This window comes from Passer domesticus, chromosome 17 (assembly GCF_036417665.1).
Source record: "Passer domesticus isolate bPasDom1 chromosome 17, bPasDom1.hap1, whole genome shotgun sequence".
Taxonomy (NCBI): Eukaryota; Metazoa; Chordata; class Aves; order Passeriformes; family Passeridae; genus Passer; species Passer domesticus.
The window spans coordinates 7,128,318-7,153,990 of record NC_087490.1 but is presented as its reverse complement, the minus strand read 5'-3'; the positions used below and the strand labels follow the sequence as shown (position 1 = coordinate 7,153,990).

The 25,673-nt window shown below is 40.1% G+C and overlaps 1 protein-coding gene across 3 annotated transcripts; it reads left to right on the top strand.

Annotated features, from left to right (window-relative positions):
• The first annotated feature begins 1,038 nt into the window (after positions 1-1,038).
• On the top strand, positions 1,039-25,392 carry GOLGA3 (golgin A3). Of its 3 annotated transcripts, none has more exons than XM_064393020.1 (24): positions 1,039-1,284; positions 2,887-3,239; positions 5,995-6,276; positions 7,140-7,252; positions 7,697-8,388; positions 9,585-9,696; positions 10,103-10,409; positions 11,006-11,208; positions 11,422-11,559; positions 12,441-12,602; positions 13,373-13,741; positions 14,076-14,153; positions 15,157-15,420; positions 15,911-16,005; positions 16,169-16,385; positions 16,974-17,117; positions 17,752-17,949; positions 18,432-18,548; positions 18,777-18,916; positions 19,708-19,840; positions 20,016-20,138; positions 20,428-20,592; positions 20,813-20,973; positions 21,427-25,392. In XM_064393020.1, exons 2-24 carry the CDS (start codon positions 3,110-3,112, stop codon positions 21,632-21,634), a joined length of 4,551 nt encoding a protein of 1,516 aa, XP_064249090.1. In that variant the 5' UTR covers positions 1,039-1,284; positions 2,887-3,109; the 3' UTR covers positions 21,635-25,392. The 3 variants fall into 3 exon arrangements, with proteins under 3 accessions (XP_064249090.1, XP_064249092.1, XP_064249091.1); XM_064393022.1 differs by having other exon boundaries at positions 1,043-1,284; positions 5,995-6,153; XM_064393021.1 differs by lacking the exon at positions 1,039-1,284 and adding an exon at positions 1,459-1,595.
• Positions 25,393-25,673: the final 281 nt, after the last annotated feature.

Below are 25,673 nucleotides of genomic sequence, written 5' to 3'. Positions count from 1 at the left end.
GTTTATGAGCTCAGTGCCAAACGTGCATGCAGCCAAGAAGGTCAAACTTCATTGTGGGATTGCCCCTTCATACCAGCATCTGGCTCAGGCAGCAGAACAGCAGGAGACTGTCCTGTGAATCCAGATCCACTTATCCAGATACCTCTGATCATCACGATGGGAGCCTGTCTTACATCCATGCATTTGCACATGAGAACAGTCCTGTTCCTGACTTAGTTTGTAAAGTAATGGTCTATTCCAAATAATGCCTAGAGGGCTGTGTAATGTGTGCAGGAAAACACCCAGTTGCTGGCAATATCCAGGAGCTCGGTTAACAGGTTTGCAGTTCAAACAACATGCTGGTGTTTTGGTTTATCAGCCCTCTTGACTTGTGGAACAGCCTCCCGTCTTCCTAGAGAAACAGCTCAGAGGATTCATGTTCATAATACGGATAATTTGGAAAGGTTGATAACGGAGGAATATCTGGCAAAGCGAACACTGTTTACCGGGCAGTGATATTAAGGGTGGCAGTATGATGTTAGCAGTAGTTTTCATTATGAAATTATGTGCTCCGATGCACCAGCTCCCAATACCCCAAAGGACTTGTAGGATGCTCGGCTCCAGAAAGACGCTGGAAACTCTAAGGACTGATTTATGAGGAAAGGGCCATGGGGAACGCTGAAAATGTGACATTTACAGGACACGTCACGGGACTCTCCTGACTCAGACCCTGTAAAAGGCAACGCTAATGCAGGAACATGAATGACGCACTAAAACATTGAGCATCAACAGATACACGAGGCTGCGAGGGGCACACCACCTTCACAAAGAAATTTTAATTTTTAATTTAAGCACAACTTAATTTTAATTTGTGCACACCGCTGCCAGCCCCAGGGTCCCGGCGGAGGAGCCGGTCAGGCCCCCGCCCCTCAGCGAGAACCGGCACAGCCCGGGGCGGGCTCTGAGGCGGCCCGGCCCGACAGCCGCTCCCCCTCCGTGCCTCCCTCCCCTCCGTGCGCTGCCGGAAGGGTCCGTCTGGAAAAGCCGCCGCTTCTCCACGGGCCCGGCTGCCCCGCCGCCGCCTCGGAGCGCCCGGGGCTCGGCCGCGACTGTGCCCGGCGGGGGCCGCGGCCGGCGGCGGGGGGCGGCAGAACCGTGGGGCCCGCGGGGGCCCGCGCTCGGCAGCGGCGGCGGCGCCGGGCCGGCGGCGGAGGGAGAACCGCGCTGCACCGCCCCGCCCGCCCCTTCCCGGCGCAGGCAGCGCCACGTCTCGGGCAGGAGCCGGCGCCGGCCGGGCGGCCTCAGGTCTGCGGGGCTGGCCGGGATGGGGGCGGCGGGGCGGCTCGGGGCGGGGGCCGCTTCAGGCCGCGGGGCGCTCAGGGCTGCCCGGAGGAACGGGTAACGCCCGGCCCGGCTCGGCTCGGCTCGGCCCGGCCCGGCCCGGCCCGGCCCGGCTCGGCTCTGCTCCGTGGGCTGAGGCCCCGGGCCTCCCGCTGCTTCTGCTGGTGCCCAGGACGTGCCCGGCCCAGAGACCCCGCGGCCGTGCCTGCCGGTGCCTCCTGGTCTGTGACCGGGACCCGTTGTCGTCCTGGCCGTTCGTGCTTTAAGCAAAATCGGTGACTTTCGTACAGCTCTTTCCATATGGGTTTATTGCTGTGTTCCCGTGGCGTGCCTACATCTGTGTGTGTGTGTGTGTCTGCCTGTGCGCAACACAGGGATACAAAAGGCCTCGGAGGCCAGAATACTCCTCCGTTTAATGTTGGGAATGGGTTGTACAGGAGAAAGCCATTCTTCATCACCTGGATCATTTAAATGCGTTTTATGACAAGGACAATAAACCACCTCATGTTGGCTGGATTTTGACAAGGTGTAAGGAGCCAAAATCTTGCTTGCCTTTTGTCTGTGATTCTTCTTGGTAACCTGTCACATAGCATCTATTTGCTGTACAGTGGCAGTTATAGGAGTTTTATTGAAAGCTTTATTATACTGAAAATCTTTAAAAATTAGTAAGAAATCACAGTGAATATATATATTTTTTTTTTTTTTTTGTTTGGTGGAAGTTTCCCGCTTGGAAAGGTATTGCAGGTTTTTGGCTCCTTCACAGCTCATCTTTATAAGGGTCACATAAATAACCGTGTTTTCCTGTGTGTCCTGAGCTGTTTGCTGCTTCAGTAACATCTTGGAGGTGATGGTGGTGTTGCAGGGTGACCAGGGCAGTGTGGCACAGTAGCAGTTACACAAGTGCTCCCTGGAGATATGGAAGGAATGTTGTTCAAAATGTTTGTGTTCATGTAAAAATGCAATCAAAATATTCCTGATGGAAATCTTTTTCTTGGCTGGTTCACAGGAGAAGGCAGTGTTTAGCTGCAGTCCACGCTATGTTCTGACTGCCAGCTTGTGCTGTAATGAGTAGTTCAGAGTCTGTACAGTGATTCATACTTGTTATTCTGCAGACAAGTAAACAGTAATGATGTAACTTAATTTTTAAAAAGTTAAATTTGAATTCCATTCTTGATCTTAACAAAATATATTGAAACTCATTCCTTTAAATTAAATATGTGGTATCTTTGCATATATATGCTGTAATTTACAGAGGAGAATACTACTGTGTTACTGGCTTTGTTCTTAAAGCAGAGGCCAAAGAGGTCTTTCCATTAAAAGAGACAATGATTCTAAATCAGCTGCCTTGCTAAATATCTGTTGCATCCTTCTACAGTGCATCAGTCCTACTAAAATAGTGAGCATAAACAGATCACTTTTTATCTCTAGATCTGGGTACTTGGTTGTATTTCATTTTCTCTGTTGCTACTGCATGTCCTGGTTCTGTCTGTGGGCACTACTTTATTTTTAACTCATATTTTCAGAGCTCTAGTAAATGTTTGTAAATTCACTACATTTTGTTTCTAGAGAATGCAGCTCCTCGGTGATTACGACTTTGGCTGTGAGCTGTTTCCATGATGTGGAGTTAGCAGCTGCCTGCTGCACACCAACAGCTCTACAGCTCTGAACTCTGCTCTTGTGTGACACCTTGATGCTGTTCTTGCTGATGGAGAGAAACAGGACTTGGTAGTTCACTTGGTGGCAAATCGTTGAGAAGAAGAACTTTCCAGGGATCTGGATCATTTTTACCATGGACTCCTCAGCTGTCCAGCAGGATGTTCACTTGGAGAGCAGAAGCAGTAATGGGGCTCCCAGCAGCTCTGAAGAACTTTTGGATTGTAAAGCCAAGTCACAGCTAGTTACTACAGATGAAATTAACAGTAAGTTATTTAATATGCACCAAATAACTTCCTAGTCTTACCCAGGTTTTTATCTAATCATCTGTGTTATTGTTCAAGTGAAGTTTTTCCTTGGGGTCAGGAAGTTTTTGTACAGCGGTTTTAAGCAAGTTTGGTGAAGACTATAGGTCTGTGTGCATGTAAAACTGGTTTTTTTCTGTAGAACTTGTTCTTTTGAAAGCAAGACAAAACTATTAACTTAAATACTATCAGCTGTCAGGTGAGTATTTATTGTTCAGGGTATCAGACTGTCTTCAGATAATGTTTCCAAGAGTGTACACCTGAAACTCTCTGGAACAATCGGTTCTGAAATGACTGTTCCAGAGTAAGCTTGTGACTGGAGTACTTTATTCTGGCAGAAAAAATCTTCCTAATAAATTAAATCACTTAGGCAAAACCCAAAATGTCTGGCTCTGCTTCCCTTTAAGAAAGAGAGATGCTGGCATGTATTCTCCAATTTATCTCAAAGTAGTTTTTATACGTAGACAAGCTCTATAATAAAATAATCATGCATCTGTTTATGAGAAACTATGTAGAGTCCACTATCTGAGTAGATTATAGAATCAGACTTGAGTTGGAAGGGAGCTGGGCAGGTTATCTAGTCCAACCTGCTGCACTGAGCACACCTAGTTCTGGAGCAAGATCAGGTTGCTCAGGCCCTCGTCCTATTGAATTCTGAAAGTGTCTGTAGAGGGAGGTTCATCAGCCTCCCTGCCCATTCTAGTATTTAACTGCTTTCATTGTGAAAGTATTTTCCCTGCATTGAAGTGAAATCTCCATGATTTCCTGGCAGGAGTCTGAGGATTTGTTGGTGTATAGGGGTGTGGGGGTGGCTGGGTGGAGAGGTGTTTACATTGTGGCTGCGTAGATACACAAAACCACAGTGGTTCCTTGTGTAAAAGGAGGTGAGGTTGGGGCCTTCTGGTACCACAGGTTTGTCACCTTGTCACAGGCAGCAGAGAGGAGCCCTGACACTTTATTTGCTTTTCTTACTCTGCTTGTTATGAGTGGCAGAGTGTGATGATTCATTCATCTTTTCTGAAGTTGGACATCACACGTTCTTGTCATCTCCTGTGTTGGACAATCAAATTGTGACTTACAAATAGATAGTGTCTTTCTACTGTTTTTATCCCAATTGCATCTCCTTGCCCATTGTTCTAAAAAGACTGCAGCTGTATTGACACTACTGCCTTTAAATTACTTTAGTTCAAGGAGTGTTTAGATTGTGAGTGTCTCCTGGCCTCAGGAAGTTGCCAGGAAACCATTCCTCCAGAATTTTGCTCCAGCATCCCTTTGGTATATGCATACCACTCACTGCTGGGAAGAAAAAATGTGAAAAAAGTATAAACCTGATGCAGTTTCTGAGATGGGCAAAAACAATATTTCTGAATGTATGTCTTATTTTTGACTTCTTATGGCTATTCTTAGCATTGACACCTATTTCAAATGCAGGTTTGCCAATATTCTAGTTTTAAAATGTTAGTCATTAAAAAGCAGTCTTTCCCTCTGTCCTCCTTTACATCTTGTTGAACTCACTCCTTCTATCATGTCTGCAACTGTTTTTGTTGAGAACATGATGATATAAATCAGAAGGCTAAATAGCCTGAAATGTTGTCTGTATGACAAATAAGATTCTCCAAAGTATTTTATTCAAATCTTAGAGCTGATGGGTTTTGGCAGCCTAAGTCTGAAAACTTTGTTACCCAAATTCAGTTTCCTCATTCAGTTTCCTCCATTCTGGTTCACACTGAGCTGGCTTGAGGGAAGATGCCTTGCAGAGGTTGAAACTTGATTTTTGCACTTGCAAATACTTTGCAATCATAAATGTTAAATATTTTCCACCATCTTTGGAAAAAAAAAATCTTGCTTATTATTCCAGTGAGTTGCAGTTACTTCAGTGATAACATGGTGTGGGAAAGGACAAAAAGGCAGTGGCTGTTTCAGTGCTCTGCCCATTTGAGATATATAATAATTAATTAAAAGTTAGATACATGGGGGTTTTTGCAACAGCAGGTTCATAAATGTTAGTAGTCCCCAGCCAAGTGAAATAGAAATGAGAAATCCAGACTCTAAACCTGTGAAATGTTTATCTGGTTTTGAATATGCATTTTTCCTGCTGGAAAAGAAAAATACCAGTAAGTGGGGATAAAATTGGTGTTGAAGTGGTTCTTGAATTGCATTTTAATAGGTAGGTTTATTATTTTGATACATATGAGCTTTGCTACTGTGCTTTTGATGAATGTATCCTATTTGAAAAAATGTAAGCTCGGTTTCAGATTGAGAAACTGCTTGGGCCAGGCTGGCAGTCGGGATGGTGGATGCTTTCTCCCCAGTGCCCAGCTGCACATCAAAGAGCTGAATCATTCAGCTCAGGCCTGCAGCTGCTGAGCCTTCCTTGTAGTAGATTGCCCTTCAGAGTTCCTTACACTCAGTGTTTCATGCTTCTAAACCTAACAAGATTTAAAAACCTCTGTAAAGATTTGAAGAGATGTTTTATGATGACTTTTGAGGTCCTGCTTGAGGGCAACATAGTAAAGCAAATGAAAAGTACTGGTTCTGGTCTCTTAAAGCAAAGAATCAAAAATCCTCTATGAAATGTCTCCTGCCAGTTGCTGTCAGCAGCAGCTTCTATATCCATACAATGTAAGGGCAGTAGTGCTGGCATTGTATTTGGGTGGAGCTGTGAAGAGGAATTAAGTGGCTTGAAGTTGTAGCTGAGTAAAACTTTCTTTTGCAGCTACCAGTAATAACATCAACGAAGTGCCAAATGAAGAGGGAAGTCTGGAGATAAACAGCAAAGTGGATGCCTGCCAGAACGGGCCAGAATCTCTCTGCCTTGACTCTCCTGGATCTTTTGATCCTACCAGCAGTGAGCAGGGTGAAGAGTCATCCCCAGGTGTGACTGGTTTCCATGACAGCCTAAGGAAGTCTCAGGGAACTAGTGCTGAGGGCATAGCTCTTAGAAAAGAAGCTTTGCAGTCTCTCAAACTAAGTCTTCCCATGCAAGAAACTGAATTGTGTAAGCATCTGTTTATGGTGGTGCCCCTGCTTTCTCTTGCTGCATAAAGCTTTTTACTCTGAGCCTGGCTCTGGACTTCTGTAACATCATTTAAGCTTGAACTAAACTTCATTTTTGCAGTAAACTTTTACTTAGAACTGCACTTCATTTTCTTTCAGTAAACCACCCTCTGCTACAGCTAAGGCACGTGCCTTACCATTTAAAACTGGCTCTTCACTGGAGGGGAACTCACGCTTTCTGGGGCTGAAGCTATTCTAATCTTCTTGATTATTAGGAGTAACAGGTGACATTAAAAAAAAAGAACAGCAGAACCAGATGATTTTAAGCTAAGAAAAAAAGGCAAGGAGAGAAGAGCAATGAAGGAGGGGAGAAGGGAAAGCCTTTATATTAAGGTGTCTAAAAGCCTTGCTACAGGAAAGGCTTAATGTGAGTTAAGGTTTGATGTGAGTTAATAAAAGGTAAGAAAATATATCTAGGGAACAATTTTCCACTGCTTGTAGGGAATGAGTGGACTGCGTAGGTCTTGCTTAGTTTTATAATTTTAGTCCTGTCAGAAATGCAGGACAGGTGAGATTAAATGACAGCAATATTTTTTTTCTTGCTGTATAATCTCTTGTCATGGATCTGTGGAGGAACTATTAACATTTGCAAACTGAGCAGTGGAAGTCCACAGGCTTTATCAATGCTTACACAAGGATGTATTTGAAGAGGGTCATTTGAGGTGCATGTCAGTGGGCTTTCCTTTTGTTCCTTGCTTAAGCATGAAGCATGTTGCTGATGGTAGAAGGGGCTTTTACCTTTTACATCCCTTTCACCTGTGTAGGAGTTTTCTGTTTGACTGTGAAGATGCCTTTCCCTTACAGGCTCAGTAGAGTCTTCACTGCCACTGGAAAATGAAGAACAAATCAGACTTCAGGCAAGAAGGCGTCTGGAAGAACAGCTCAAGCAATACCGAGTGAAGAGACACCAAGAAAGAGTGAGTACTTCTAGGTTGTGTTTTGTTCAGAAGCTTGAAAACTTAACCATTTCTGTTCCCTGAGTTAAAACATTCAGTAGTTTTCTCAAATGAGAGAAAGCATTTTTGTCTTCTGGCAAAGAAGGCAAAATTTGGTTCTGTTACCTCATCAGTAATGTACCATTTTGTGCTACTTAAAATAGGGGAGGAAAAAACAGACACCAAACTTAAAGTAACCTGAATGTTAAATTTTGCCTATATTTTTCAGTTACCTTTTGGAGTCTCATATGAACATTTTCAACATCTATGTACTGAAGCTTGATAGGGTTGGGTGCTGATATTATTTACTTTGTTTATGAAAGGACATATGTTTAATATCAGTGTAAAAGTGTAGAGCTTTATATCTTAAGTTACTAAGTCTTTGATGCTATTTCAGAGTTAACATTCTGGAATTTATTGTTTTAGTCGAGTCAGTCTACATCCAAAACCCGGCCCTCCAGCACCCTGGATCCTGAACTGATGTTAAATCCAGAAATTCTGCCAAGAGCCAGCACTGTAGCAATGACAAAAGAATACTCCTTTTTGCGGACCAGTGTCCCCAGGGGGCCAAAGCTGGGTAGCCTGGGACTTCCAGCATCCTCAAAAGAAAAAAGAAGCTCAAAATCTAAGGCCAGCAAGATCCGGTCCTTGGCTGACTACAGAACTGAAGATTCAGATGCTCGAAATGCTGCTGGGAATTCTGTGGCTACTGACTTGCCTGGGGGGGCTCTGATGCAAAGCAGAAGTGGCCCAACATCAGTTGTGTCAGAGATCAGTCTGCCCTCTGATGTGGATGATCGAGTAGAGAATTCCTCCTTGGCAGGAGACAGCATTTCAGAGATTGATGGGAGTGAGGTGGGAATGAGGCTGGATGGAAATGAGAGTGACAGCTCTACCTACAGCAGTGTGTCAGGGAAAGGGCTGTATAGCAGTGTGCAGAATGCAGAAGGCAAACAGGACACTCCATATACAATAAATGGCCAGAAGATACATCCTGAAGCAATGGGGCAATTTCCTTCCATCAGTGAGGTGCTGCAGGCTGCAGCAGTGGAGCATCAGGCCCAAGAGCAAGAAGTTAATGGAGAGGTACGGAGCAGGAGAGACAGTATTTCTAGCAGGTAAGAATATCTATTGTTAGTTAATGATATTTTCTTGGAATAGGCAGCCCATTACTTTTCTCTCCTACTAACTTTAGATCCAGTTTTAACTTACACTGTTATTGAGTCTGTTGTAGCTTACAAATTGTAAAAGAATCTGAGAGTTGATTCACTTGAGTACCTATTTACTAAGTATATCTTTAGAGAAAGATATTTTTGCCACTGGCTGTGTTAAATGTATTGCAAGCAGTTGTTTCTGTCTGTATAGAAGGACTTCATTCGCTGAATCACTCATGAGCCTTTGTCTATAAAGTCTGGAAGTATAGACTTGACTGTCTCAATGATATGTAGTATTGTCTTTTTCCTAATCTATGCATGTACCTTTCAGACCTCACATAGTTAAGAAATGCCAAGAGTCTTGTCCTAGATATCTTATCCTCTTCAGCCCTTTGAGAATGAGATTTAGTTTCCCAAGCTTCTGTGTATGTGACAGGTATTAAACTGATTCAGAAAGCAAGTGCATAACTGGTGCAGCCCTTAACAATGTGTGCTTTTTATCAGTTGTCTGCAGATGCATATTTTATATGTCCTACTTTTGAAATTACTTCCCCCTGCTTAATTGGAATAAAGTGTCATGCCCAAATATGTTGAGGTGTACAATCAATTGTTGATGATTATTCTGGCTTAGATTTATTTCTTATGGTAATGAGAAGATGTTTTTCTCCAGATGCCTTGGCTGTACAGCAGGGAATCAGCATAAGGAATCCCTTGTGCCAAATACCTGTTATTCCTTCTTTTGCGGCAGCTGATGGCATTTCTCAGGCACATTAAAGCAGACAGTTATGAGAATAATTGTGAAGGTTTTGTGATCCCATCATGTCCAGCTGTTGGCTTAAAATGGCATCTGTATATACAGAATATGATGAAGTCATTGATTGCAGTTCTGAAAAATGACAAATACATGGTGCCACACTAGATTCTAGTTACTGCAACTACAGGAAACTAAAGTATAAAACCTTAGCATGAATATAATTTCTTTCTCTTTTTAACAGAGTTTGTTACACTGTGTTCTGCATCTATCATAAACCAGAAAAAATGTCCTGCAGTCTAAGCCACAGGGATTCTGAGTAGCTCTTAATTTCAGAGTCACTCTTCTTCAATTAGACAAGTGCTGTATTCTAACCCTGTAACTGTGCTTGTGCTGTCTCTGTCTCCAGTGTTTCTATGGAAAGCTCTATCGCAGGAACTCATGATGAGATGCTGCAGGTTATGAAGGAGAAGATGCGACTTGAAGGGCAACTAGAAGCACTCTCACTAGAAGCTAATCAGGTAGAAAATTAATCTGGAATTCTGTATTCAGCAAATCAAAATCAGATTTTAATTCATTTTCAAGAACCTGTTGCTCATTAATTGTGGAATTGTGTTTTGTAAAAAACATTGTTGAATGAGGTACTTTACAAGAATGCCATGGTGGGCTGACCCTGGCTGGATGCCATGTGTCCACCAAAGCTGCTCAGTCCCTCTCCTCCTCAGCTGGCCTGGGAAGAAAAGGAATAACAATGAAAGGCTCATGGGTTGAGATAAGGACAGAGATGGGGAATCTCAGCTCCAGAGCATGGGGCACCTCCTTTGTCCTTTGCCTTATCAAAGCCACTTTGCTGGGCATCTTTTTTAGTCACCCACTAATATATTTTCTCATGAGACTTCTGCATTTTGGTTTTCTGGACACATTCAGGCTCTCAAAGAGAAGACTGAGCTACAAGCCCAACTTGCAGCTTTGAACATGAAGCTTCAGGCACAGATGGAGCACAGCCAAAACAGCCAGCAGAAGCAGGAATCCCTGAGCTCAGAAGTGGCCACATTAAAGCAGTCTTGCTGGGATCTGGAACGAGCAATGGCTGACCTGCAAAATGCCTTGGAAGCAAAGAATGCCAGTTTGGCTTCTTCAAACAATGATTTGCAGTTAGCAGAGGAGCAGTACCAGAGACTGCTGCAGAAAGTTGAAGATATGCAAAAAAATGTTCTCACCAGAGACAGTACAGGTGGGATGATGAAAATGTCAGTCTTTAAAATCTGTTGTTCCATAAATCATTTTATTTCAACTTGATTTTGAAGTCCAAGAAGAAGAAATTTAAGCTTGTGTTTATTCGATATCATACTAATAAAATGGTCTCAATTTTAAGATGTTTGGTTTTGATTTTGTGTCACAGAAGTGTCACAGTTTGCAAGCTGCCACTGCCAGCCTGGATAGGGAGGCATAAATATTTAGTCCAGACAGTGGCCTAGTTGTTTTTTTGGAAAATTGTACAAATGCTGATTTGTAATGATGACTCTACGTGCCAGGACACCTACTTCCTGATGTTTAGTTAGTTCATATTTTCTGCCTCTAAGGAGCTGTGAATGCTTACAGAAGTGATTCATTTAGTTTAATTTTATTCTGCTTATGACCTGGTACTTTGGATTCTAGCACTTTGGCAGGAAAAGCCAATCTTTCTATAATTAGGCATATGTGCTTTTGTTCATCAATTAAGGAAAAATAGATAAAATTACAAATACAGCAATAATCCTTGAAAAAAGCGTGCATAAAAATAGCACAGTGGGGTGTGTTAGTCCAATTTCTTTATTTTTGTGTTTCTAGTTCATGACCTGCGACAGCAGTTGGCTTCCTTGCAGACCCAGCTTCAGAAGGTGCAGCTGGAACGGACCACACTGACCAACAAGCTGAAGGCATCTGAAACAGAAATCACATCCCTCCAGAACGTGAGGCAGTGGTACCAGCAGCAGCTGGTCCTGGCACAGGAGGCCCGTGTCAGGCTGCAGAGTGAGATGGCCAATATACAGGTATTGTGATTTATTGCATATGGGAGAACTGAGAGTCTCTTCTTTGTCAGTTTATCCACAGGACAACCTAGTGGCCTTCTACAATGGCCTGACTGCACCAGTGCCATGAAAGCAGTAGCGGAAACAAGGCACACACAGTTTCAACATGTTTTTTTTTTCCTGAAACTCTTAAATTCTGTTGGTATTATCTGGGATTTTTTTTCCTTCCTTTAGGCTGGGCAAATGACTCAAGCAGGGATGTTGGAACATCTCAAACTAGAGAATGTGGCCCTGTCTCAGCAGCTGACTGAAACACAGCACAGGTCCATTAAGGAAAAGGAACGTATTGCAGCACAACTACAAAATATTGAGGTATGGTTGTAGAGGGTTTTCATAAGTTATGTTCTGTCTAGGTTGTGTATTTATGTTTTGCAAAATCAAGATTATTCTGGCAAAGAAATCTAGAATATAAATATAAAAGCAATAAATATTTCAGAGCAAATAAATTTGCGTGGCGTTATGAACAATTAGAGGGAACAAGGCCATATATGCATTTTCAGTTCTGGTATTTGTTTTTAATTGAACTTTGAAGGCAAATGTAAATGTTGTCCTTTGCCCATCCATTAACTTGTTCAAGAGGAAATTTAATTGGTAGTTAGTCTAAATCAGTAATGTGCTTTTTATGTGTTTGTAATTGCTCAGTAATCAGGTTTGTCCTTCCTTCCCTCCAGTAAGAAAAGTTGGGTAAAATCTGAAGTGCAGTCCAGTCACTTCCAAAGCTCTTAGAACCTTAAAATCCCCTGATTTTCAGTGACATTCCTGCTTCTGAGTCTCAAAGGAGAGTAAAAGCAGCAGGTTAGTGGTGGAAGTACCCATCTGCAGTGTTACTGATAGCTTGTGTAAATGACAGGACTGTTTCCTGAGTAGCTACAGCATCCAGGGAGTCCCTTTTGGTTTAGAATTTTCCCAAACAGCTTAATTTTAATAAAGATTCTTCATGTCTTGCTCATCAACTGAGAAAGGACAAGGTATTATTTAATAGGAATTCAGATTGTCACAAGTATGCAAGACATTCACTATTATTCTAAGGTGTTTTAAGTATAGGAATGAGTGACTTCAGTAAAGGCATACAGGTGTGTAAGGCAGAATCATCAGAATTATTTTTGTGTTTTTCCTCTACAAATTTTGTTGATAATTTACTCTTTCCCCTCCATTGACACTGTAGAAGTTGATTCCATGCTTTTTCTATGCAGGCTGACATGTTAGATCAAGAAGCTGCCTTCATGCAGATCCAGGAGGCTAAAACCATGGTGGAAGAAGACTTGCAGAGAAAACTAGAGGAGTTTGAGGATGAGAAAGAACAGCTTCAGAAAATGGCTGATTCTGCAGCAACTTTGGAACAAGAATTGGAGCAGGTAGACTGTTCTTAATCAACTTCCCAGGAATTCAAAGGGAAATACTAGTTTGGCAGAAAAAGCAATAGTAAATAGATACTGACCCCTAAATTTCTTTTTGAAACCTGAAAGATTGCTGCAAAAATGAAGTGCATACTAAAGTCATTCTGTTCCAGGTGAAAAGGCCTTTTTTTCCAACTGTGTCAGTAATAATACTTTTTAAAAATTTCATAACTACTGTCTTGCCAGCTGCTGGGGGTTTTTTTTGTGAATTCAGTGTGTGATTATTGTAAGCATAGACAAAAACCACAGATCCATGTTCCAAGTTGTTAGGCAGTCAGGATATCATTATATACATTTACAATTACAGAGCCCTGCTTTAACCTTGTAACCTTATGTAGGCAGCATGTCAAGGGCTGCAGTGACATGAAGTGTGTGATAGCTATATTCCATATAATTATATAGTATTATTAATAATGCTGAATTTACCTGAATTTGCTGTGGACACATTTTTTCAAGTAAAACTTTTGAATACAATGAATATTATTAATATTTTAGGTTTGTCATTCTGGTCATTGCTTAGCCTGTAAGATAACAGATGCTGCTCAAGGCAGTCAATACAATTAACAGAGCAAATACAAGTGGCCTAGGAAAATTAAAAACATTTTCACCTTCTGCTATTTTCTCCTACAGGCTGAAATATTAATTATAATACTTGATTTTGATTAGAGTGCTTTTGCAAAGATAACCTTTGTTTTGTATTAATTTAATTTTGAAATATTTCCTGTCAGGCCAAGTTGACTTTGCATCAGCGAGATCTGCAGCTGGAATCCTTGCAGCAAGAACACCTCGACCTGATGAAGCAATTGACTCTAACCCAGGAGACACTGCACACCAAAGAGCAGTCCCTGGATGACCTGCAAACACAGTATGATGAACTGAAGGCCAGGCTAGAAGAGCTTCAGAGTGATGCTGCTTCTAAAGATGACACGATCCAGTATTTGCAGAACGAGAAGATTGTGTTGGAGGTGGCTCTGCAGGCAGCAAAAGCAAGTAAAGAGCAACTTGATGAAGGGGCAACACGCCTTGGAGAAGATACAGAAGTAACATCACAAATGTTGGAGCAGCTGAAGCAAGAAATGGCAGTCAAGTCAAGCCAGGTAATGATCTTTCTGAAATCTTACTAGTTTTAAAACACACTAATTTGGAGCACAGGTCATAGTTTGGGTAGTAATTTTGTAGTGTACTCTTTTCTGTGGCACTGTGGGCCAAACATCTTTCTTATGCAGTAATTTGGTTTCCAGTGTGGTGACCTGGTGAGTGTATTTCTGTATAAATGTTGTGTTATCTAACCACTGAGATGCTTAGTCAGAAACAGGATCCTTGTTAGATTAGGTAATCATTACAAATCACACAGATAAGCTCACCAAAGAAATCAGGTATAATATGACATTTGGCACATAAAGCAATGTTTGCTTTTTCCCCCTGTGGCAGGTGAAAAATCTGCAACAAGAAAATGCCAGCCTCAAAAAACAGCTTCAAAAAGTGAAGGAACAGTTCCTGAAGGAGAAGGTAAATAAAACCGAAGAAATTTCAGATACATAAACCCAAGGAATACACTTTTTTTTTTTTTTTTTTTTTTTTTTTTTTTTTTTTTTTTTACAGTGAAGGCATGTACTTCTGGGGAGGTTTTGAGGATATTTAGATCTGTTTTTTGTATCACAGAACTTTGTGACATTAAAATACAAAAAAATGTATAACTTTCAGTTGAATTTCTATCTGTAACTAATGTGAAAGCTGATCCACCAACAAATGCATGCTTTGATAGAGCTTTGGCCTTTGCCAAGTGATCCACCATAGAAAATCTCTCTTTGATCTGTTGATTAGGTTTGCTTTTGCAAAAGCACTCATGTAAATCTTCCAAGTGTTGTCATTTCCTTGCAGCTTTGAAAAATAATAGTTGCTTCAGTAATTAGATGGTAAATAAGTGCTTTACTGCAAATTTTATTCTGAATTTACGCAGTTTTGAAACAGTAATTTGAAATGGATATGTCATTAGTGTTGCACATACATGTGTCTTATTTATAAGGTGGCACCATTAATTTGCTGCTTGATTGCTTATTACCTAATGTCAAAGTTTGTTTTAGCTTGTTATGTTTTAAGTTTGGGAAGGCTTTTTAAATTGTCAGTCATAGTTAAGCCCTCTTCTCATGGCAAAAGTTACTAACTATGTGTGTAGGATGGTTAATTTTTTACAATTAGTTTGGTTTTTAAAGTGGCACATAATGCAGTTTCCATAAAGAATGTGAAGAAGAGTATCCCTTACTGCAGAGAACACTGAGATGTTTCATTTAATAAACTGCTAATATGAACTGTTATTTGATATCCAAGCTTGCATAAAAGCCTTTGAACCAGAGTAAATATCTTACAGAAGATATTTATGATGCTGGTTTGTATGACACCCCCACCCCCCCAAACTAAAAGAATATCAGTAAATACTTTCTAGTAAATTAGTCAAAAATTTGCAAAGCTGAAAGTGAGGTGGCATTGTCCTCTTGAAACTCTTGTGTGCCAGGTCATGGTGGAAGCTTACCGAAGAGACGCGAGCTCCAAGGACCAGCTCATCAGCGAGCTGAAAGCTACAAAGAAGCGCCTGGACTCGGAGCTGAAGGAGATAAAACGAGAGCTGCTGAAGATCCAAGTTGAGAAACAGTCACTCGAGTCTGAGCATTCAAAACTACAAAAAGAAGTATCTCAGGTTCACCAGCAGATGGTGGAACTAGAAAATCACCTCCAGTCAGTGCAGAAAGAACGAGATGATATGGAAACACGCCTACAGGTATGGAAGGTGTAAGGCTTTGGAGAGTGTTACATCCAGGATACGCTGCTGTTTCTGTTAACTTTGTAAAGACACAGAATGACCACCTCCAAGTTAATGCTCTTGGTAATGTATTTAAAATAGTCTAGAGATTTCAACATATACCTACCAAAATTCTGTAAATGCATGACTGCTTACTAACATCTCGTGTAAGTAAGTGGGGAGAAACACTACAGGAGTGGTAGAAGACTGATGTGGAAGCAGTTTCCTTGGTCCTACAGTGAACTCCATCTGAGGACAAGATCCAAACACTTCATATGTATTAACAGTGGTGGCCTCAAAGGAAAGAGAGAAAATAAAAGGGAAAGAGGATATGGAGGACTGGAGAGCAATTTCTGTTTAGAGATGGAAGTAATTTTGAAATTTCATTATTTTTCTTTTATAATCAAACATACCCAGCAAACATGCTTTTGTTCTTACACTCATGGGTCTTCTTTTCCTTCCTGTTAAGTCTTTGCAGTTTGATAAGGAGCAAATGGAATCTCTTGCTGAGGCAAATCAGGCATTAAAACAACAAGTAGAACAAATGCAAGAAGAAGCAAAAAAGTAAGTGTTCTTCTAGCACAGACAAAAGCACTACAGCATTTGGTTTTCATATTTGGCTTTCAGATGTTGGGTTTTGTTGGGTCATGTGAAAAATTAATCTTGTAGTACTATCTGTCAAGCAGCTTTTGTTTTTACCTGGTGTTTTCTTTTCCTTTCACACCAGGGCCATTACAGAGCAGAAACAGAAAATGAAGCGTCTCGGGTCAGACCTGACGAGTGCTCAGAAAGAGATGAAAGCAAAACACAAAGCCTATGAGAATGCAGTCAGCATTCTCAGTCGGAGGCTGCAGGAATCTCTTACTGCAAAGGAATCTGCTGAGGCAGAGCTGAGCAAACTAAAAGCACAAATTACTGATGGTGGGAATGACCAGATTGCTCAGGTATGCACATGTCCTTTGACATTGTACAAAGACAGAGGTCTGTGTCTTGAAATACTATTTCACTCTGAAGTGATGAAAATATTTGGAAAATAAAGGTAGATAAGAACATGCAGTCAGGGTTCTGAGCACTGAGAACTTCCTTAACCATATTTGAGAGAGGTGATTTGGCTAGCTGGGTTTACTGATTAAATTTTTATTGTTGGTTGTTTTTGTGGTGGAATTGTTTAATCTTTTGTTTTTAAGGATTAGTTTCTGAAGGTTTACCAAGATTCTAGCTCTTACTGTTTTTTTCTCATTGACAGCTAAAAGTTTTTCAAGGTAGCCATAGCTTATTTATATATGTTAGGCCTGTAATAAGAAAATTAATTTACTAAGGGAAGCTCCAATTTCTTGAACCAGTGGAGCAAGATATCAAATACACCAACAGCAGTAGCGGGATGCAAAGGTGGAAAACTCAGAGCAAGACCTTTAAATTAAACACTAGCACCTTGTTTCATATTTGCTAGAGAAGCAGGCTTTTTAACCAAAGCAGAAGTGACTCCTGAAGATGGGTGATGCACTAACCACGTGTGGCCCCTTTGTCTTTAGGAGAAGATTCAAGCTCTGAAGACAGAACTGCGAGCTGTGAGCAGCAGTAAATTGATGCTGGAAAAAGAGTTGCAAGAAGTGATTTCATTGACCAGCCAGGAGCTTGAGGAGTACAGAGAGAAAGTGCTGGAACTTGAGGATGAGGTGATTGCTTGAATTTGCTTGGTAGATGGGCATAAAACAGTAAAAAGTGCCTGAAAGACAGGGAAAAATTTTAGTACCAAAATTTTATTCCAATGATGGAGAAAATCAGAATCATGGATAGGAAACATCATGTCAGTGGTACTTGCAAATTTTGTTGCCTTTTGCTGGTTCTTTGTGGTTTCATGAGTCATTGTCATATAGGGAAAGAGGATGAGAGGGAAGAGTGGTTCCTGTATTAGATACCAGCTGTGTGTGGTCATGAGACAGTGAGGATACATGAACCATTAGCTTTTGGAACTACTGGGAGTCATGGATCCCCAGTGATGCTGAGGGCCAGGTGATGGTGTTCAGTTGTAGAGTAGCTCAAAAAAAAAAGTATATCAACTGCTCTGGATGTGCACCTGAACAGTACTCCTGGATTCTCCTTTCTAGCAAGCATTTTAGTCTTCCAACAGGAAAAAATACCAAAGTGAACTTATTTCTTAATGTTCACCTAAAAAAGAAAAAAAATAAAAAAGAAATCCCACTCTGGAAAAACAAGACATTTACTGAGTTCAGCTCACAATTTTTTATGATAGTATTGTGAAGCTGTTTGGTTATGTTTGTTTGATTTGTGTTTTTCTTTGACTTATAGCTTCAGGAGTCTAGAGGCTTCAGGAAGAAGATAAAACGTTTAGAAGAAATTAATAAGAAGTTGGCCCTTGAACTGGAACATGAACGTGGAAAACTTACAGGTCTCAGCCAGTCCAACGCTGCTTTGCGGGAACACAATAATATCCTCGAAACAGCATTAGCAAAAAGAGAGGCAGACTTGGTACAACTGAATCTACAGGTATTTGACTTTTTGATGCAATAACTTCAGAAGGGAATTGGCTCATATGATACAAAGCTGGTGCATTTTCTTCAGCTCTGGGTCCCTCGTGTGTTGTGGAACTGAGTCAGTATGGGGATTGAACAAGAGATCAGAAATGGGACTTGGCACTGAACAGTTTTCTTTAGAAAAAAAAATAAAATTGCACTACAATATTTGCAATAGTGAAAGTGTAGGTAGTTGGAACATACTAAATCCATATGTTACATGTGTTATACATGGATTAATTGAGATAAATAATTTTTATTCCAGTAGTAATACATTCATGTGGACATAGGCGATGGGCTACCATTTAACCATAGATACTTGTAAGGTTGAAGGTACTGTGTGGAAAGAGTGGTCAGTGAACAGCAGAGAGTTGTTCTGCAATCCCTGGATTGGCTTGTGTTTCTATTTCCAGTGAGCCCACACAAAACGTGCATTTGTTTTTGTGATTGTTACAGGTTCAGGCAGTCCTAAAGCGGAAAGAGGAAGAGGATCAGCAAATGCAACAGCTTATTCAAGCTTTACAGGCTTCCCTAGAGAAGGAAAAGTTAAAAGTTAAAGACCTTCAGAAGCAGGTAATGACTCATCTTTTATTTACTTACCAAGTGATTTAAAGGTATTAAAAAAGTATCTTGAAATGAAATATTTTTTGTAACACACTGCTTCCTGCAGGGGGTCTGTCAGGATAGCCAGTGGCTGACAGATCAGTTGATGTCTTCTCTGTTGTGTCCTGTGTTATCTCCCTTTATGATTCACCTGCAGAGAAAAAAATAAAGCAAAACTGCATCTTTTTGTCCTGTTAGGAAGCAGCAGCCAAAGCAGACGCAGCCCATAACCGGCGACACCACCGCGCAGCGATGCTGGAGCTCAGTGAGATCAAGAAGGAGCTCCACACCAAAGAGCTGCTGGTCCAGGCCCTGCAGGCTGAGGTGGACAAGCTGCAGTAAGTAAATGCCTCAAAAAGAACAGTCATTAAAACAAATCCTCTGAAAAGGCCATTCATCAGTGAATTTTTGGGAGAATTAGTGAATTTTGCCACTTTGGGGTGGATTCTGTTGAATGTTCCTCAGCAGAACCTGACCATGCATGCTTGTTTGGACTCTGAGCAAATACCTGCATTTTTCTCTCTTTATAATTCAGTTGGACCTGAAGGTACACTGTTTCTAGGCTTCACTTTTGCTTTTTCTTTCACTTTGACCACACGTTTCTACTATTTCACATTGCTAGTAAGAATTAACACTTTATATATACTATGATTCTTCTCTTTTACATCCCTGAGGAACTACTTATAGAGAATTAATTTGATTATTGGCTGTGTTCCACAATGTATTAAAATTCAGTTTGCTCATATATAAAATTTTAAATTATAAGAATTCATCAGACCTACATGAAAATGGATATAATCTTAACCCTATTCCTCCAAAAACAAAATTGCACAGGGTTTGGTTTGGGGTTTTTTCTGCATAATCTGTTGTTTGTAATTGGACTATTACCAGTGCTAAATAATTTCATAATTTTTTTTCAATATTTAATATTTATACATATCTTTCATAAAATCTTCTTGTGATTTAACTCTTGCTCTATGAATGTGTTGGCAAAGCCCTCAGTCAAAGCTGTGATTAACCAGGTTCCATGCACAGTCGTGTCATTTATAGTTAACTGGCTAACCCAATGAAGTTCTTGTTTTAAAGACCAGATTGAGTAACTGCTGTGTCTGTTAATCTTGTTGTTCAGGGTAGAGAATGAAAAACATTCCCAGGAGGTATCTCAGTTCCAGCAAGAGCTGGCAGAAGCCAGATCTCAGCTTCAAGTTTTACAGAAAAACCTGGATGACAAACTTAGTGAACAGCCTCTAGTAAACCAAGAGGTAAAAAGTGAACACTTCCTGTGTTTATCTGTATTTCTATTGCATTGTGTGACTTTGTCTTCTTAAGAAGGTTTGTTCATGAGACATAAGAATATATTTCAGATTTTGTGGTTGATTACACCTGTAGATAATTCCAATTTTATGTATTTTATAATATATTTTTTTGCCCTGCTAGGTGGAAGACCTGAAATGGGAAGTAGAACGAAAAGAAAGAGAAATTGAAACACTTAAGCAGCAGCTGGACATGACTGAACAGCGCAGCCACAAAGAGTTAGAAGGGATACAAGTTGTCTTGCAGGTATTTAATCTGCCAATTCTGATGGATGGAAATTTTGATTGCTGTAGGGGGACAATTAAAACTATATTTTTATTTTTTAAAAGCATACTTACACTTTTTTTTGAATTTTTATTTTGACTCTGCTGTTACCTTTGTAGTTCGTCAACCTCTATGCCATTAAAATAGGCTACTGACTTTATTTTAACCTAATCTCTGATTTTCTCTGAAAACTGAAAAGATTATAAAAACATCAGTTGGCTGGAATTTTTATGCTGTTTCTCTACATCACACTGATTCTCTTCCCATTTAGAACATCAAGACTGAGTTAGAGATGGTGAGGGAAGACCTGTCAGCAACTCAGAAAGATAAGTTTATGCTGCAAGCTAAAGTGACTGAACTGAAGAACAGCATGAAGTCACTGCTGCAGCAAAACCAGCAGCTGAAGTTGGACCTGAAGCATGGCAAGATGAAGAAGGTATGTAAATAGGAAGAACACTTTTTATAAAGCACAGGAAAGTTCTCTGCTAATGCTCTTAAATAACCTAACATGAATGTGCCTGTGATTATTCCTGCTCCTTAGTGCAGATGTGCACCAGCAGTGTGATGTGAGACTGATGTGAGACTCTTTCTAGGTGGGAAAAATTATATTGATGAAATAAAACTGTGTTTCTGACTCCTTTTTTTCCTTTAACCAGAGGAAAGAACTGAAAGGCGAGAATAACTCTTCCAATCCAGTGACTCCAGTCAAGATTCCTGATTGTCCAGTGCCTGCTGCCTTGCTGGAAGAACTGCTGAAACCAACAGCTGTGAGCAAGGAGCCTCTGAAGAATCTGAACAGCTGTCTCCGGCAGCTAAAGTATGGCCTGTTGTTTTAAACCATACTAAGGAATCTTAAAAATGTTTTCAGAAAACCAGCTGCCACCATGAGGAAAAAGGGATTTGTAGAAATAATTCTTTATTGGGAATATATTTAGGACAGTTGGATGTTCTGTCATTGTAAGTGCTTGTTTATATGGTCATTGCCATAGTGAAAGAAGACTTTATAACAAGCCAAACAAAATGTCCATCCTGAATTGTGCACAGCAGAAAAAATCAAAACCAGCTATTAATATTTTTAATTAAGCACTTTGTTTTGCTCTTAAGACAGTTCCTAAGCTTCTTGTAGATTTCTCTCTCTTGTATACAGCTATATCTTAGGTAGTCTTGGAGTAGGTATCAAGAATCAGAAAAGTAATTTTTTGGTCTTGCATTTAGCAGTCAGTTTTCTGCTTGCTAATTTTGCCTTTTTTTGTTCTCAATACATTCAAAGGCAAGAAATGGACAGCCTTCAGCGCCAGATGGAGGAACACACCATTACAGTACATGAATCAATGTCTTCATGGACTCAGATTGAGGGCAAGTTAATGGACCTTACTTCTACAAGTCCTACAAGTGCATCAGACCAGCAGGAGACTCCTACTGCAGATGAAAAGAAAGAGAATTGTAGTGTTAGTGACAAGGAAGCTTTGACACTATAACCTCCTTATCAGTTGTCTTTCTTCCTATTGCTTTAAGTATATAAACAAATCTTTATAAAAATTATTTATTTCATTTTTTAAATGGTGTTCAGAGTTGTGCTTTTGCCTGTAGAAGCAAAGAGCACTGATTTGGGAAACTGATGGAATAGTAAATGCAGAATGTGCTATTCTAAGGGTTTGTTTGAAACAATTCTGTCATGTTGGGTACTGCCAAGTGGTGAATCTAGCTCATTTGAGGGTTTAGTAAGAGATTGAGAGGAAGATTTAAAATGAGGTCAAGAGGAGCATGTAAGTGGTTTCAAGTATGTAAGTGTTCAATCTGGGTGAGTTTGTTAAGGAATTACTGTTAACTATGTAACATCTAGGTTTTCTTGGTTTTTGGTTTTTTTTAATTTGTGGGAGTAGGATATATTTTTTTCCCTCATTTTGGATTGTAGCCAAACTACAGAGAAAAATAAGATCTTCTCATGTTCAGCCATCAGCAGTGGTTGAGAACTGGATATGCTGAGTATTCTCTTGTCCCTGCTATAATCTCTTATTCTTGAAATTCAGATTATATATATTTGTATTTGAAGGAAAATAAGTTACCAGTTTTGAAGATGACCTCTGACCTACAGCAGAAGAAACAAGACTGTAAAGACAGGCAACACAGAGCAGTTGGTATCTTTGGCAGATTGCCTGGCACATTTGCTGATGTTTTTCTCTTACAGTCACAGGCCAGTAGTGAGCTTTGCTTCACTGCACAAATACTTTGCACCTTTTTATTTCAAGTTTTGAAGTAGACACCCATTTAAAAGTATGTGTGTAAAATATATATATATATACATAAGAAAAAAATCATACTTTTGTGACTTTGAATATCTGGTTTAATATGCTTATATACTGTAAGTTAAGGCTACAATGAGGGGTTTTGTTACTGTCATGGTTTTAATGTTATGTTTAAGTTTGCTCTTCTTTGACATACTGTACAAATGGCTTAGGGAAATGAGCCCCTAAAGCCAGAGCTTTTAGAAGTGTAATTATTTTTACTTTAAAGACATAATTATAATGCCTATAAAATTATTATTTTTAATAGCTTTATCTTCTCCCACACACTCCCTCTACTTTTTGCACCCTCTATTCCAAGGTGTCCACCATGAATGGAAGTGTTGGTACTGTGGCAGTCCCTCTGCAGAGCACCTTGACTAAGTTATATTTAAAGCAGCTGCAGTTTACTTTAGTTTCCTTCATCTTTAGTCCTGTTGCTCCAGGTGCCTCATAATGCAGTGACAAGCCAGCCCTCTCCTCACTCTAAAATTCAGTGTTAGGGTATTTGGAAGATTTAGTGCTTACTCATGTACTAGAATGTTTTGGTCCTTAAAACAAGTCAGTTATATCCACTGTAGTTTGGTGTTCACCAAAAAAAACCCCTCTATTAAGTACAAGTTGATTCAAAAGGCTGGAAAAAAAAAATTGTAGTTAATGTATTTTTCCAAAAAGGCTGTCACTGGTTTTGGGTTTGGTTGCTGCAGAAGAGGGGGAAGGATATTGCATGGTATTTTTACTGAATGTTTTCATGCCCTGCAGCTACTGGATTTTAACTTGGATTTTATTGGGATCAAAGTCAGGTGATGCTGACAGTCAAGGTTTTGCAACTGGTAAAGGAAGAAATGCATTGATGTGGCATTAGATGCCCATCACATGGATTTACCAAACAATTCAAAACCAAAAGCTTTACAAACTAGCTTAAGACATGTCTGCACACTGCTGCAGTCTGCTTTGTAGAGTAAATGGTACTGATTATCTCGCTGTTGTCATGTTCTTGAAGTTGCCTGTATATTAAGCTCAAAGAAGAAAAAAGCCAAACCACAGTATTGTTAAAGAAAAAAAATAAACTGTAATGAATAATATATTCAGTACAAGAAAACTACCAAAAGTCCAGGATTTAAAATACTACTCGTGCAGCGTTAATGTTGCTGTTCACTTTATTAAATACATTATCTACAGTTCAGAATCACTATGTTCTAATCTGTTAGTTCAGCAGTGGTTGTATGAATAAAGGTTTTATCTGGTATCAAAGAAGCCAGAATTTTTAGAAACTTTCCTAGTTGTTCTGAATGTCAGCTCTCCTTTTTATGTCCATCCTGCTGCAGTTTCTCACTAGCTCCTGAGGACATCTGAGCTTGCACAATCAAGTAGCCTTAGATGTGTGTTTCCCTTTCCAAGATGAGGGAGCTGTTGTGGATTAGATTCCTGCACTGGCACAACTGCTGCTGGCAGTACCTGGACACTGGGTATTGTCCTGTGATATTCACCATGTGCTTCTTCTGCAAACACCATGTCATTTACTTAAATGAAGGACAGTGAGACTTTAAGAGGGTCTAAATCTGGTGAGGTACTAAGTGAAGTTACAGAAGTCACTGGGAGGTCTTCTAGAAGGAGCATGCAGTGTGTGATAGAGGCAAGGCCTTTTCTTTGGAGCTCATCAGCTGTGTTTTTAATGACCCAGAGAAATAGTTGCTGCTTTATTAAAAAGCTGAGCATGCTCAGTCTGCAAAGCTTCAGGTCTCTGCTGTCTAGGCAATAAAATAACTTAGCTGTAGGAATGAAAATTGTCTCCCCTCTGCCTGTCACAGCACTGCCAAATAATCAGGAAAATCTGAAGAATAATATCTTAAAATTTTATTGTACTTTTTCAAGCACTGCAATAGAATGTATTTTCCATGTTTCTTCACTGTTTGCTACGTACTAAACCAAATCTAGTTAATGAAGGAGAAATGTCACTGCAATGTGAGAATGTTCCCCAGTGCTGAAAGCTGGTAAATGGTGCAGGATTATTTTTTTCACATGATGTTGAGTTTTTGAGGGCTCTTGAATAACTGTGCATTTAAAACAATATCACAACAAAGACCAGCAAACCCTACAATATAATAAAATGTTATTGAGTCTCTGGCATTGCTGAATATTGCATAATGCTCCATTCTGTTGTCTTCCAGGTTTCTTGGAAATATTTGTGCACTGTATTGGGATCAGCTGAGCCCCCTATCCACTCATGCAGTGGGAGGATCTGATCCCATAGTGTTTATTCAGGCATTATCCTAGCAGAAATCTATGGGATTAATATCCAGGATGAATGTTCTACTGTTCATATTGTCAAGGATTATATATTCTTCCTTAGGGGGACAGAACTGCAGTGGCACAGCTACTTTAGTGTTAGCTGTGACAACATCAAAGGTGTGCTGGGGACAGGTGGAATTACCAATATAAATTTACCTTAAAGATGACAAATTCACTCCTGGTGATGCAGAAGCTTGTGATGTACATTTTATTAACTTTGCAGGGAAAGTGGGAATAGTTGCATGTGATCAGAGCCGTGAAGTATTTTCCTGTGAAAGCAATTGCTGTCCAGAGGAATTACTAATGCTCATCAGCTGTCGTCCGATCACTCTGCCTCCTGCTAATGAGCAACACTCGGGTATTGGGCAGCCTCATTTCCAATACAGATGCACAGATTTCCAGGGGAGGAAAGATGTTCTGGATATTGTAAATGAAATGGTTCTGTTTCATGTATGACATTCAGTAATGTCTGCTTAGGCCGTATTTGTAAAGATAGAAGTTAACAATTCCATGTTCTTGAAGAATGGATAACCCAGGGGCTGGAGGAGTTACACTATGTACAATTAATGTTTATGATCATACAAAGCATGTTGATTATAAAAATTATGTGCATAGGGATTCCTTTAAAAGTTTTGTGCAATAAACTATTTTTGCTAAAGGGCCCCATGTTGTTTCTGCTTCGAAAGAGTTACCATTTTCTCTTTGGTTTTGGACAGTAATTTTTGTGTTGGGATCCTGAATATGCTGTGTAGCCACCTTTAAGGAAAAAAAAAAGTCTTATTTTGAAAGACAATATTATTGTGTATTGATTTTTCACACATCTAAACTTCATTGTGCTTGTATTTCCATTATATTTCTTTTTCTCAGTTAGCTGAACTCATTGGGGAAGAAGCACAATTCCTTGGCCTGAATTTGTCAGCCTGTGGAATTTGAGTATACAAAA

Bases quoted from the DNA above. Each gene is read 5' to 3' on its own strand.
- GOLGA3 (XM_064393020.1), top strand. From the start codon at position 3,110: ATGGACTCCTCAGCTGTCCAGCAGGATGTTCACTTGGAGAGCAGAAGC. The intron at 9,697-10,102 runs GTAGAAAATTAA...GGACACATTCAG, and splicing joins TCTCACTAGAAGCTAATCAG to GCTCTCAAAGAGAAGACTGA. The intron at 20,139-20,427 runs GTATTTAATCTG...CTTCCCATTTAG, and splicing joins GGATACAAGTTGTCTTGCAG to AACATCAAGACTGAGTTAGA.